Source organism: Amphiprion ocellaris, chromosome 13 (assembly GCF_022539595.1).
Source record: "Amphiprion ocellaris isolate individual 3 ecotype Okinawa chromosome 13, ASM2253959v1, whole genome shotgun sequence".
In the NCBI taxonomy this organism is placed as follows: domain Eukaryota; kingdom Metazoa; phylum Chordata; class Actinopteri; family Pomacentridae; genus Amphiprion; species Amphiprion ocellaris.
Genome location: NC_072778.1, coordinates 25,035,367 through 25,049,058, shown reverse-complemented (window position 1 = coordinate 25,049,058; position 13,692 = coordinate 25,035,367). Strand labels below are relative to the sequence as shown.

Genomic DNA, 13,692 nt, shown 5'->3' with positions numbered 1-13,692 from the left:
ATCAGTGGAGCTTATGCTGAGTGCAGACATGATGTCGGCTAACCACAGGAACACAATAAAAAACTCTGTTCTACCCAGGTCGAGCCGGCGTACTTTGAGAAAAAAAAGGCATGAATTATGACTGTGATTATTTACCAGCGTATAGCTTGCGGGTTCGTAAGCTAGCGTACCCTATGGGTCCCTGCTGAGTGCAGACTTCTCAGTCAGCTAAACAGCAGTTGAGGAAACTTTCCTCCAGTCATGTTGAAATCTCTCTGCTGGTGCCTGTATGCCCATGAAGCATGTTACTGCGGTAACATGCTCGGTGTAGTCTGTGATGAGTGCAGAATTAGGCTAGCAGCAGAAAGTAAACTCTGCTCTAGCCTAGTCAAGCACTCATCCCTCCAAATACAGAGAGGCTTTCACTATCACTGATACCTTTCCATGGTTCGCACTGTCACAAGCTTGTAACCAAGGTTACAGTGGATTTATACCTTCTCTGCTGTCAAAACTACAGTCAGAGTTTTTCTGCAGAAACAAACGAGCAGCGAAATATGAAGACATCAAAGCTGACCTGAGGTCAGAAACACACTGCAGTTTCTGTTCTGCTCACTTTCAAAGAAGCAGCTTTGCTTTACATGACAGAATCACTGCTGTCAATCAATATCCAATCATCTGCTGATCATCCACATTAAACCCGACCTGCTTCATTTCTCCTCAGCAGTCAGAACCTCAAACGACCTCCTGCATTGTTGAGGATCAGTTTAAACCTGTACTTTAAGTGACCCAAAACTTTTCCAGAGTGCGTCAGCAGGACTTTAAGTGACCTGATTGGTATATGAAACATAAAAATCTGAGAGAAGATAAACCTGCTGCAGGCATGAAGCAGGACTGAAAACTGAAAACCTGAAAGCTCACAGCCACTGGTTCACTGCAGAGATGTTCGAACACAACATGAAACAACAGGGACAATGCTGTGGTTTGTGGTTCATTTTTGTCTTTGTGGTGGTTTTGTGTGTATTTGTCGTGGTTTTCATTAAAACAACCATTACACACTGTAGTAAACAACAAACACAAGAGAGAGATCAAATATGACACAAAATGATGCAAGAAGACACAAAACACCACTAAAAAGACACAAAATGACCTCAAAGAGACACTAATGGCAGACTGCGTCACTGATGAAACAGTAATAGTCAAGGTCTCCTGTCTAAAAAGGGCTTTTATTTCATTACTAATATTGTGTCTCTGTCTTTTGTGTCAGGTCTTGTGCTCGGCTGTCTCTGAACAGACTCTTCTGAAAACTGTAACCCAGATTTTCTCAGAGGCGGAGTCAGCTCGCCTCTCTGATGCCTCCAGCGGCTGCCAGCAGCCCCCCCTTCTGGACTGCTGCCCCAGTTCAGGTCAGGACCCTACTGTGGCTTTTTCAAACATCCTCCAGTTTATCAAACCTTTGTGTATTTTCTGATGAATGTTCTGTGACCATTCATCAGATCCCAGCGTGTACGACGAGATCATGCAGCCTGTTCTCCACTCGGGTTACCTCTACAAGTCCGGCTCTGTCAACAGAGGAACACTGTCCAGAAAAACCCGGGAAGGTAGGAGGACTGGAGTCCCTTGGGCTAAACTATAAACTAGCCTGTTAGCAAGTCTTTTGAGTTTTCTATGTCATGAAGTAGGCTGCAAAACAAACCCTAGAACTCTATTTACTAATTTGTCCAAAAGGAATTTTATATTTTTAAGTGGATATAATGTGAGCAGCCTGAAGATACTGAATGTGTCCTCTGGTCTTGTGTCAGACTTTCAGAAGTTCTGGTGCTCGGTAGATCAGTCTCTGCTGCTCTACGAGTCAGACCGATCAGCTGATCCATGCATGCAGATCAACGTTAAAGACATTGTGTGTCTGGGAGTCAGTCGACCAGACTCCTCCAACTCCAACAACGGATTCATCGACAGGTCTTTCACATGCCTGAATGATTTAAATCTGATGATGGACTTAGTCAGATCTTTGTTGGTATGAAAACATGTTTCTCTTCTGTCTCTCAGGTTTCGTTACACTTTCGAGTTGTATCTGACTTCAGCGAAACTTTATCAGTTTGGTTTGGAAACAGCCGACGCCCTTCACAGCTGGACCAAAGCCATCGGAAAGGTCTGACCCACTTCCACTGCTGCCTCACTGAGAACAGTGTTTCCATCAAACTCAAATCAAATCAAACAAGAAGACATTTTATCAAAGCTTTTGTTCTTGCAAAATTATGATTTTACCAGAAAATATTATAAAATATTACTCTTTAGTTTTGAGATATTAAAAATGATCAAACTTTATTCCCAGAATTTTTCTTACTTTGTATCGCCAATATTGATTCATTTGAGGATTATTCTCTTGATTAATCCATCGACTGTTTGGTTTCTAAAATGTGATGGCAGTTCTCCCTTCTTATGTGATGTTTAACCTTCATGTTGTCGTTTGGTTCAGGCTACAACGCCACTCAGCTGTCACTGCCTGCTGACCCGGGAGTTTGAACGAGTCGGCCTCCTGCGGTACCGGGCCATGCTAGACCCTCAGCAATGGAAGGAGGCTTATTTTGTCCTGCAGAAGTCCAACCTTTTCATCTGCCCTCAAACCGACGGAGCTGCAGAGGACATCATCAACTTGAACCGCCTGCAGGAGCTGAGTCAGTGTCCTCATCATCATCATAGTCATAGTCTTAGTCCCAAGTTTCTGGTCCTGGTCTTGACCTTGGCCCTGGAAATTGCCCTTATCATAGTTGTGGTCCTAGTCCTGGACATGGGTTCTGGTAATAGTCCTAGTCCTGATCTAAGCCTTGGCCCTGCACCTGGCCCTGGTGCTTGCACTTGCCTTTGCACTTGTCTGAACCTAGGTTGGTCCTGGTCCCAGTTGTGGAACTGGTGCTGGTCAAGACCAAGGCCCTGTACTGGCCATGATTTTAGTCCTAATCCCGCATCCTGGCGTCCTGGCCCTGCTCGTGGTCCCATTCCTGGTCCTTGTCACATTCCTGGTCCCTGGTTCTGATCCTGGCCATGGCCCTGGCCTTGGTCCTTGGTCAGTTACGGCCCAAGTCCCAGCCATGGTCCTGGTCCTTGTCCAAATTTTCATTCTGTTATTGGCCCTGGTCCTGGTCCTGGCCATGACTCGAATCTTGGTCCACAGATGCCATGTCTGACTGATTGTGTGAGGCTGTTCAGCTCAAATTGTCTGTGTTTGTGTCGAAGGTATCACCTCTGAGGTTGAGAACCAGGAGAAGAAAGACATCCTGGTGTTGGTTGAAAAGGGGAGGTGAGGGGAATAGTTATTGCGGAGTTTCTTGGTCCTGGTTTTTGGTGTTTTCTTCACTGTCTCTCTTCTCCCTGTTAGGACTCTCCACCTGCAGGGCGTCGGCCGGACAGATTTCTCTCTGTGGTACTCGGACATCCAGCGGGCGGCTGGCGGAAAAGGAAACACCCTGAGAGAGCAGCAGTTGAGCAGAAATGACATCCCCATCATCGTGGACAGCTGCATCGCTTTCATCACGCAGTACGGTAAGGACAAGGGGCATGAGAAGGACTCCTCTGAATTCTGGTTACACAGAGTCAATTTATTTATGTCAGAAGTGCTGCTGATTGGTCAAGAACTTCACAGCACCATGTTTGAGAACCTGCAGTTACAGTTCTAATCAAACTAACCTTAAACCAGGAACGATAACTGCTGCTGCAATAGGACCATGTTTAGTTTGTTAAACAACCACATGATAATCTTTACAAGTTCATGGTTCTGTTTCTCTGCAGGTCTGGGCCACGAGGGGATCTACAGAAAAAACGGGGCCAAATCCAGGATCAAGCTGTTGATGGAAGAGTTTCGTAAAGATGCCCGAAACGTCAAATTACGGATCGGAGACCACTTCATCGAGGATGTGACTGACGTTCTGAAGAGGTTCTTTAGAGAGATCGATGACCCTATCTTCATGGCTGACCTCCACCCGCTGTGGCAGGAGGCTGCCAGTAAGTTCACTTCAGTTCTAGAGACGAGAGCCTCTGCTGTTATGGTTCTGGTCCAGACTTCAGTTTCTGTTTGAGGGTGTCTCTGTGTTTTTGTTGTAATACAAGTTTTCACGGCAGCAGATAAAAGTGTTCCAAATCATTGGCCTGTAAACCCAAACCAAGAGACTGCAGTGTCCTTGACTGTGGAACATCACTGCCATTGCATTTCTTCCTTTGGTTCAGATACTAGTCCTGGTTCTGGTTCAGGTTCAGACCATGTTTCTGGCCCGGATTTGGTTTCTGGATCAAGCTTTTGTACATGTTTTTATCCTGCTTCAGGTCGAGGCCATGATTTTGATCCAGGTACTGGTTCTGGTCCTGGTTCTCATCCATCTCCAGATCCAGATCCAGGCTATGTTACTGGTACTGTTTCAAGTTCAGACCCTGGTCCAGGGCCATTTCCTGGTTCAGGTCCAGACCATGTTTCTGGTTCAGGTTCTGGTCATTGTCCTTGTCCAGTTCCATGTAGTGATCCTGGTTCTGATCCTCATCCAGTTCTTTGTCTAAGTACAGGTCCTGGTTTAGGTTCTTGTCCAGGGTCATGGATCAGGTACTTGTTATTGTCCAAATCTAGGTCCAGGTCCGGGTATGGGTTACATCCTGGTCCAGATCAAGGTCTGGGTCATGTTCCTATTTTACACTAGTTGGTACTTTTTTAGTGTTTTTTATTGGTAATTGATACTTTGTGAGTTTTTTGTTCTTTTAACTGATAGTATGTTTGTACTTTATACCTTTAGCTGGTACTTTGTTTGTATTTTGTACTGTTGACTGGTGCGTCTTACAAGCTGTTTTCTTTAATGACCCAGTTCATTGTTTATGTTTAGAAATCTCTCAGAAGCGTCTGAGGTTAGACCGCTATAAAGAAATCATCCGGAGTCTTCCTCGAGTGAACAGGACTACCCTGGCTGCTCTCATTAGTCACCTGTACAGGTGAGCTCTGCCCACAGCAGCCACAGAAGTAACAACAGTATTTACAGTAACAGCACCATCAATAACAGCCGAGGTGTAACTCCTGTTCTCTCTATCAGGGTCCAGAAGTGTGCTGATCTTAACCAGATGTGCACCAAGAACCTGTCGCTGCTGTTCGCTCCAAGCCTGTTCCAGACCGACGGGAAGGGGGAGCATGAGGTGAAGATTGTAGAGGATCTGATAGACAACTACCTGTACGTCTTTGATGTGAGTGACCTCTGAGCGACACGAAGGCCTTGTTCTCTGTCTGAACTGAACAAACTGCTAACCTGTGACTGTGTTTCAGATTGATGAGGAGCATCAGACTCAGATTGAGCTGGAAATCAGCCTTATCACCACCTGGAAGGACACTCAGGTACATGAGCTCTGCCTAACACCACACCCCTGTCTCAGATAGTCAGTATGTAGGGATGCACTTACACTTATGTAGTAAGCTGACAGTGAGGTGGTAATGAACTAGTAATCATCATTTGTTAACATTTTGTAATTTCAGTATAGACTTTATGAATATATATATATATATATATATATATATATATATATTTACCTCATGCTTTTTAGTTTGTTTTACATTCAACTGGCACTTAATGAGAATTTTTTTATATGTAGTTGTTGGTACTTTGTGAATATTTTATATTACTTAATTGATATTGTGCACTTCGTCAACATGTTTTTTGTTTTTTTTTAAAAAACATGCCTTTCAAATCTGTCAGCATGTGTTTGTTCAAAACTTATAGTAAGTTGGTTAAAATTTACTAAGCTCTTAAAAATGAGTCTCTAATACATCAACATTACTTGTGTAACTTCATAACGAGAGGTCAGTACTCAGTTATATGTAGATAATATGTTGATAACACCGAGTTTTCATGTGTAGTTGTCTCAGGCTGGTGATCTGATCATTGAAGTCTACCTGGAGATGAAGATGCCGGACTGCTGCATAACTCTCAAAGTAAGTCTGACCTACTGCTGCCGATGTGAGAGCTGAGGGTTCAGGTGTGACGGTGTGACCTCTGACCTCTACAGGTGTCTCCCACCATGTGTGCTGAGGAGCTGACCAATCAGGTTCTCTACATGAGGAACGTCCCAGCCGGAGACAAAGACGTCTGGATGGCGTTCGAGGCCATCGAGGACGGACAGCTGGGTGAGGGAGCGCTACAGTACCTGTATCTGTCTCTCTCTTTCCCTCTCTGATGCTGCTGCCTGACAGGCATGTTGTTGCTGTTACTTCAGAGCGTCCGTTACACCCCAAAGAGAAGGTCCTGGAGCAGGCTCTGCAGTGGTGCAAGATGGCCGATCCGAGCTCCGCCTACCTGGTGGTGAAGAGAGTTCCTAAAAGAGAAGGCATCACCATCCTTACCTGTGGGTAGACACACCTGAACAAGCTGATATAAGACAGTCTCTCCACTGCGGGATCCTGTGGGCCGGTTTGAGGGCGGCCTGAACTTTTGAGCGCGTTCTAAAAGCAAGAACTGTCTGTGTAGAGCCTCTTTCAGAAACCATCTCAAGAGAACCCCTGTCAGGAACCGTCCCCTTAGAAAAAAAAATGAATATTATTGTACCTAAATGTCCAAAACTTGGATATCAACGTAACAAGTTATTAAAAACCTATAGAAACATCAAAAACATGAATATTAAAACACCAAAATGTCAAAAAACAGAGAAGCTGAAATGGCTGATGAGAGGCTTTTCCTTGAAACGCCACAGTGGTCCCTGAACAAAGTTACTGCAGTGGAAAGACACTCACAGTCACGCAGAGCTGCTGTTACACATTGTTTAACATGTCTGTCCGTCCATGTGTTTGTCCGTATGTCTTTCTGTCTGTCTGTCTGTCTGTCAGCCTATAAGAGTGAGATCATGAAGGTCGGTCTCTTACGATGTCGTGAAGAACCTCCAAAGCTCCTCCAGGGAACCAGGTTTCAGGAGAGAACATTCCAGATCCGGGACCACAAACTGCTGCTGCTCAAAGACAAGAAGGTAAGCAGGGTTCCTGTGGGAACCAATAGAAGCTGGTCTCATCCTCTGGTTCTGACTGGAGTTTGTCGCTGTACAGAGCATCAAACCAGAGAAGGAGTGGTCTTTGAAGTCCATGAAGATCTACATCGGCATCCGCAGAAAGCTGAAAGCTCCAACCAGGTAACACTACACAGCAGCCACAGCTTCATACACCTGCATGTCTGAGGTCTGATTCCACATGTTGTCTTCATACATTACTGTTTTTATCAGTTTATAGCTGACTTTATATTATGTAGTTGTGTGTGTTGTGTAAAACAGAAGCATATCAGGTGTCTCAAAGCCAGCTTTACAGTAACAAGCTCCAAAAATCACTAAAACACAAAAATCATCAGTTCAGTTGATTGTTAGTTAGCAGTTGCGTCACAGAGATGCGTCATGAGGCTACAGTCAAGTTAGCAAAGTCTCTGATAAGGTGAAAAGCTCGTAAATTACTCCACAGCAAAGCAACAAACTCACAACAGCATTTTACATGAATTCTGGGTACCTCCTTTAACAAAACACCTGCAAGATTTACACCTTTACCAATAAAGATAAACTTATTTAAGTATTTCAACAGAGCTTTTTCACAATACAGCAGATTGGCAAGTTATTGTGGGAATATTTACGCACCAAAACTTATGGATAATAACGTACTTCAGCTTCAACAACCTGGATTTAAATGATCAAAATGTTAAAACCTGAATATTTATATGCCTAAACTTCAACAGTTTGGGTATAAATGCCCCAAAACATCAAAAACCTGCATGTCAGTACATCAAAACATCAAAAACTCAGATTATAATGCATCAAAACATCAAAAACCTTGATATTAACACAGCAAAACGTCCAAGACCTGGATATTAAGGCAACAAAACATCAAAGAACCTGGATATTAACACAACAAAACATCATAATAATGCACCAAAACTTCCAATATTGCATATTAATGCACCAAAAGAACCTGGATATCAATGCACCAGAACATCCAAACTCTGGATGTAAGCTTACAAAAACATGACAAACATGAGAATTAAAGCACCAAAGCGTTAAAAAAACCTGAATAATAACACTGTCTCTATCTGCAGGTGGGGATTCACGGTGATGTCAGAGAAACACCAGCTGTAAGTATCACCACTGACCTCTGCTCTCAGACCAACAAGAAGTGGTCCATTCATCAGAGCTGTAGGCCTGCTCTACAGACACTAAGACAGTTTACTTACATATTAGAGGTCGTGTTTAGATGAAGGTTCCTCCAGCCGTTTCAGTTGTTCCTCCCCCCTCAGGTACCTGTGCTGCAGCAGTGAGGCTGAGCTGTGGGACTGGATCACCAGCTTTCTCAAAGCTCAGGTGAGTCAGAGTTTACCTGTAGGTCCAGGAGGCTCAGCTGGTTCTGATCTCTCACTGATGTGGTTGTTTCCAGAACGAGGACCCCGGGCCTCCTCTGCTGAGGCGTCACTCCTCCTCCGACATCTCCAAGCAGAAGTTCGGCACGATGCCGCTCGTCCCCATCAGAGGAGATGAGAGCAACAGCAGCATGCTGTCGGCCAATCAGACGCTGGTCAGAGCCCACCTGTCACACCACGTTTTGTGTTTGTTTTACAGCTGTAGAACCGTCTGCACAGTTAGCTGCTGTCTCTCTTTCATCCTCCCCAAACAAAATACGTATCTCCATCTTTTCTCTCTGCAGAGGAAGCTACACGACAGGAGGACTCTCTCCATGTACTTTGTGAGTATTTTTTACCTCGAGCTGGTACTTTGTAAGTATGTTGTACTTTTAGCTGGTACTTTGTGTTTTGTTACTTATTACTTTGGTAATATGTTAAAGTTGTGACTGGTACTTGGTGAGTGTTATGTTCCTTTACCTGGGTCTTTATGAGTGTTTTAAAGCTTTAACTGGTACTCTATCAGTGTTTTGCACTTTTAGCTCGTACTTTGTGAGTATTATGAATTTGTATCTAGTACTTTATCAGAATTTTCTTCCTTTGGATGCTCCTTTGTAAGTGTTTTGAGGCTTTTACTGGTACTGTCTGAGTGTTTTGTATCTTTATCTAGTACTTTACAGATGTTTTGAAGCTTTAACTGGTCCTTTGTGAATATATTGTACTTTTATCCAGCACTCACAGGTATAATTGAATAAAGGTGAACTCATGCTGGTTCTTCCAGGACTAACAGGTCCTCTCTGTGTCTTTCTGTCTTAAGCCCATGAAGGTCCAGCCGGACTCATTCGAGGAGCGTTCAGAGTCTCCTGGCCTCCCTGAGCCGCTCTACGAGGAGGTCGGAGACTTTGGCCTGCAGGTCCTCAAATCTCTGGAAACCAGCTTCCGGTCCAGTGGTGCTGCAGAGACCCAGGAGGTCCCGGACCACCCGCCGCTCCGGCTGGTTCCTCTGGATGCCGGCCATTTGGATCACATGATGGTCCCGGAAGAGGAAGCTCGTACCAGCGGCTCTGAGGAAACTAGGGATCAGAGCGGCATCAGCAGTGAAGGAGGGGCAGCAGGAGAATCGGACGTCCTGCTTCAGCCTGCAGTGAGGAGGAGGCAGCAGCTGCAGGGAGTCTGCACACCGTCACAGGAGCTGCTGCTGCAGGAGCTGTCATCAGCCTTCATCAAGAAGGCTGAGGAGGAAGAGCAGGAGGAAGAGGGGGAGAGGCCGTATGATGTCTGAGAAACAGGAGTGAGGAGGAGGCTGAAGAGATCTCATTACAGCGCAGCACATAGTGTGGTGGAGTCAGAGGACGTCTTTCCCTCAGCGTCCATCTAGCAGCCGTCCTGGAGCTTCAGCCTCACGTGCTGCGTTCCAGACAGCATCTGTTCTGTTTTTGCTTCAGTCCGTACTGCAGCCGTCGTCACTCTACCTGCTGTTCCACGCAGTGTGTCTGCAGTGTGGACTTCATCATAATATTGCACACTAAGGTTTGACAGCTGCAGTCTGACTGATGTTCACTCAGGGCCTCAGACTTGTTTCTACACTGTGGTGTCGCTGCTGCAGAAGACTGTGGGTCAGAACGAGCAGAAAGACATGCTGGCTGCAAAATCCAGCTGGATACAGTTGAACATCTGACACATGGTATTGGAACAAACTCAGTCTGTTGAGACATATTATTTAGAGTGGTAATGTGGACACTGGAATGCAGCCTTTGGTCTTCATCAGTTTGCTCCGCTGATTTCTCTTCCATGTTTGTCGAGACGGTTTCTCTGTTCAGCTCTGATTCTCTTTCATTCTAATTTAACCCTCTGAACCCCTGAGTAGTTTCTCACAGTTTACTTCTCCTTTTTCCTCACTGTGTTTCTCTACAGTATAAAGTCCTGCAGCTCTATGGAAACAGAACCACTCAGAAATGTCTTTTCCAGGTTTTTAAACTCAGAAATGACAGAAATCAGAAGAAAGAGAAACATTTCTTTGATAATGTTTTTTTTTTTTTTTAAAATGTAAAAAATATATTTACAGATGTCAGCAGGACTGGAGGCTCAACCTACTAGAGATATTTAACTATTTACATTTTACAGCCTCTACAAACTTTTTACTTGACTGTTAAACAAGCCTTTCTAATCCACTTGCTGGTTTTAAAGGCATGTTTTCTTCTTTAAAAAAATCACCAGAATGACACCGTTTATCAGCCTGAAACACGCTTTTTCATGACCATGCGCATGGTCAGTGAAGATTGATAACTTTAACAAAGCAGAGAAAGAGCTTTGTGGTCCCAAAGAAATGTCACGGAAAATTAAAATCAAATTAAAATCACTTTAGTCCACTGGAATCATTTAAATGCAACCTGCTACAGATATTTAACTATTTGGATTTATTGTAGCCTCTACAAACTTTCTAATGACTTTTTAAAGATGTTTCACTGCGCTGAATGTATTTAAAATGTAAATGACACATGTAAAATAGAAAGATTTTCATGAAATATAGATCTGGTGATTTCTTCTGACTGAACGGCACATCACAGATGAGTAGTTCAAGGAATCATCTGTGGTTCAAGGAAGTTCAAAAATCTGATGAATCTTTCTGTCACAGCTGGGTCAGTAAAAAGAACCAGTTGTGCTGAGAAGGGAAGACGTTTTTAGTTTTTTGCAGGATCTGGTTTGATCATTTTACGTGAGACATGTAGAGTAAAGTGGTTTTGATGAAATATCACAGTTTTAAGCTCAGATTTGGTTTATTTGCCTGATGGAACTGTACACGATACATTCAAGGACCATTAGAAAGTACACAAGCTGATGATTCTGCTTTTACAGTTTCCGGCTGAAAATGGGGTCATTTTGGAGATTTAAAAAATCTAAGTAAGAATGGTTGAAAGTCAAAGACATCACATGAACGTTCTGAGCTGTTCAGGGGATTTAGGTGAAGCTTTCAGACATTGCTGCATGTTGTGAGGATGAACAAACTGGTTTTCAGACTGATGTGTGAAGTCGAATGAAAATTGTAGAGATCCTCATGAACAGGTTTGTGTGTTGAAAAAGTCATTTTTTTTGTTGTGTCTGCCTGTGAGGAATGTATAAACGCCTCTTTAAACAGGCCTGTTGAATCTGTCTGTGATGCTGTGAGCGAGCAGCAGGTGGCAGCAAACAGTCAGTAAAACAACAAGGACACAACATGAAGATCAACAGCGCTGCAGAAAGACTTCATGTGTGCGTCCACCAGTCCTCCCACTACACAGCGTGACTGGTCCCAGTGTGGCTCTGACATCTCACTGCTCTGCTAGTGCTTCGTCTGTATATATTCAGTATGTTATTCTATAAAGCTGATTGTTCTGAAGAGTTGTGTCTCTGTCTTTGTTGGCCTCCTTGTCCTCAGAATGATGTCTCCTCATGATATATTACAAACCAAGAGAGCTAACCTCAGAGTTGCTCTCACTGGACTCAACAGCATCATTCGGACCAGTACAGACTTCATATCAGATGAGGAGTTAGTTCATACAGGGCTGGAGTCAGGGTGTCTACTTAAGTCCATCTCATCCACTTAGTGTGCTTTATGACTGAGGCAGTGTTCAATACTCCGCAAAGGAACTGTGGAGTAATATGACCATCGATGTAGGTTCGTCTGTTTTTCTGTCCGTCTGTTAGCAAAATTACTCAAAAACAGATTTGGATGAAGTTTTCAGGGAAGGTCAGAAATGACCAAGGTCCAAGTGATTAAACTTTGGCAGTAATGCGGCTTATAGTTTGGATCCACGGATTTGTTAAGGATTTCTGTATCATTGTTAGATAGCGGCACGGCGTCATTGTAACCATGACAACAAGTGAACGCTGTAAGCTGCCTGCTGATGATCACATGATTGTGATCCTACTACAAATCCACCTCTTGAGGACTTATCAGGACTTATCCATCAGAAATGATACAAGGAACAACTGATTAAATTATGGGGGTGTTTCTGAGTCTCATCAATTCCTGCCACCTGCTACATATTTAGGTCATGTGATTTTGTATCCGTACATAACGTACACATGCATAACACACGCCTGCGCTCAGCACAAGGTCATTTTGTTTGTGGGTACATCTATATTAAATGGACACATTCTATGTTGCTGTGATTTCTGATCATCAATAACTAATAAACAAATGCTGCATTTCTGTCAATGCCATATGGGGGAATGTACTATACTATACATTATAATTTACCATACCACACTATACTATTCTATGCTATGCTATGCTATGCTATGCTATGCTATGCTATACTTGTGGTAGTTTACCTGTAGGTTAAAAGTCTTTCTTTGTTCAGTCAGTTGGGCTGTTTCTTATCTTCCGTCTCAGAAAGTGGTGTTTTGCAGCAGAAGTCCTGCATTACCTGCTGCTGTCACTCACCTGTACATCAACACCTGCAGCTCCAATGTGTTCTGCATTAGAGGACGGGACTGAAGTGCTGCAGGAGGAAAAACCACCACCAGCACAGAGTCCAATCAAATAAAAGACAGGTAATTGAATAAAGGCAGCTAGAGGGAACACGTTGTGAGAAGCTGGAGTTCTCATCATGTTTCTGCAGCCTGGAGGCAACATTTCAGTCAAACAGAAGCTCAATTCCAACAGATCGCTCGTAATTTAGACCTGATATAAGAAAATGGATCTCTGTATTTACTGATGTTTGACAGAAAGCAGCACTGAGGACAGACCCACATCTCCTAAATATTCAATAACTCTAACTTGTGTAACTTTACAGTAATCAGATTACTCCTAAATTCAGCAGTAAAGTATTTGATCTGATGAATAATCAAAAACAGATAAGATTAGTCCATTATTCGCCCGCTATTAAATTAATCTCCAGCTATTCTGATAATCAGTCTGAGTTATTGTTTTTAATAAATGTCTAAATTCTGTGATTCAAGCTTCTGCAGTGCGAATATTTTGTGGCTTATTTCCCCCTTTGTGACAGAAAACCGAGTATCTTTAGACAAAATAACTCATAAGGAGATACTGATAAACATTTTTCACAATTTTCTGATATTTTAGAAACCTAACAGCTGATGGATTCATGTAGGAAACATTAAGATGAGCAGACAGTGGAGGTAATGGTTATGTTGGTTTGAATGTTGGATTTCTTTTAGTGGCATTTCATTAAAGCTCCTCAGATGCCATGTTCCATCTGTACCAAAATGCCATGTTGTTTGTGGACTGTATGAACCCCGTTTCCCTGTGAGACGTTCACTGTGCCACATTAAATCCTGTAAAATGCAGTTCTGTCTGTTGGCCTCACCTGGACCACATTAATATTCC

The 13,692-nt window shown here is 43.4% G+C and overlaps 1 protein-coding gene across 1 annotated transcript in view; it reads left to right on the top strand.

Moving 5' to 3' along the window:
- The window catches only part of arap3 (ArfGAP with RhoGAP domain, ankyrin repeat and PH domain 3), a 35,900-nt gene extending 24,164 nt beyond the window's left edge, over positions 1-11,736 (top strand). The window contains exons 15-35 of the mRNA XM_023295723.3: positions 1,244-1,382; positions 1,473-1,577; positions 1,779-1,935; positions 2,026-2,128; positions 2,456-2,654; positions 3,214-3,277; positions 3,356-3,519; positions 3,766-3,978; positions 4,842-4,947; positions 5,046-5,193; positions 5,273-5,341; positions 5,861-5,935; positions 6,010-6,127; positions 6,217-6,345; positions 6,824-6,960; positions 7,037-7,119; positions 8,064-8,099; positions 8,262-8,325; positions 8,399-8,536; positions 8,666-8,704; positions 9,178-11,736. Coding sequence (XP_023151491.2) covers positions 1,244-1,382; positions 1,473-1,577; positions 1,779-1,935; positions 2,026-2,128; positions 2,456-2,654; positions 3,214-3,277; positions 3,356-3,519; positions 3,766-3,978; positions 4,842-4,947; positions 5,046-5,193; positions 5,273-5,341; positions 5,861-5,935; positions 6,010-6,127; positions 6,217-6,345; positions 6,824-6,960; positions 7,037-7,119; positions 8,064-8,099; positions 8,262-8,325; positions 8,399-8,536; positions 8,666-8,704; positions 9,178-9,642 — 2,751 coding nt within the window. The 3' untranslated portion in view covers positions 9,643-11,736. The remainder of the gene's footprint in view (positions 1-1,243; positions 1,383-1,472; positions 1,578-1,778; positions 1,936-2,025; positions 2,129-2,455; positions 2,655-3,213; positions 3,278-3,355; positions 3,520-3,765; positions 3,979-4,841; positions 4,948-5,045; positions 5,194-5,272; positions 5,342-5,860; positions 5,936-6,009; positions 6,128-6,216; positions 6,346-6,823; positions 6,961-7,036; positions 7,120-8,063; positions 8,100-8,261; positions 8,326-8,398; positions 8,537-8,665; positions 8,705-9,177) is intronic.
- Positions 11,737-13,692: the final 1,956 nt, after the last annotated feature.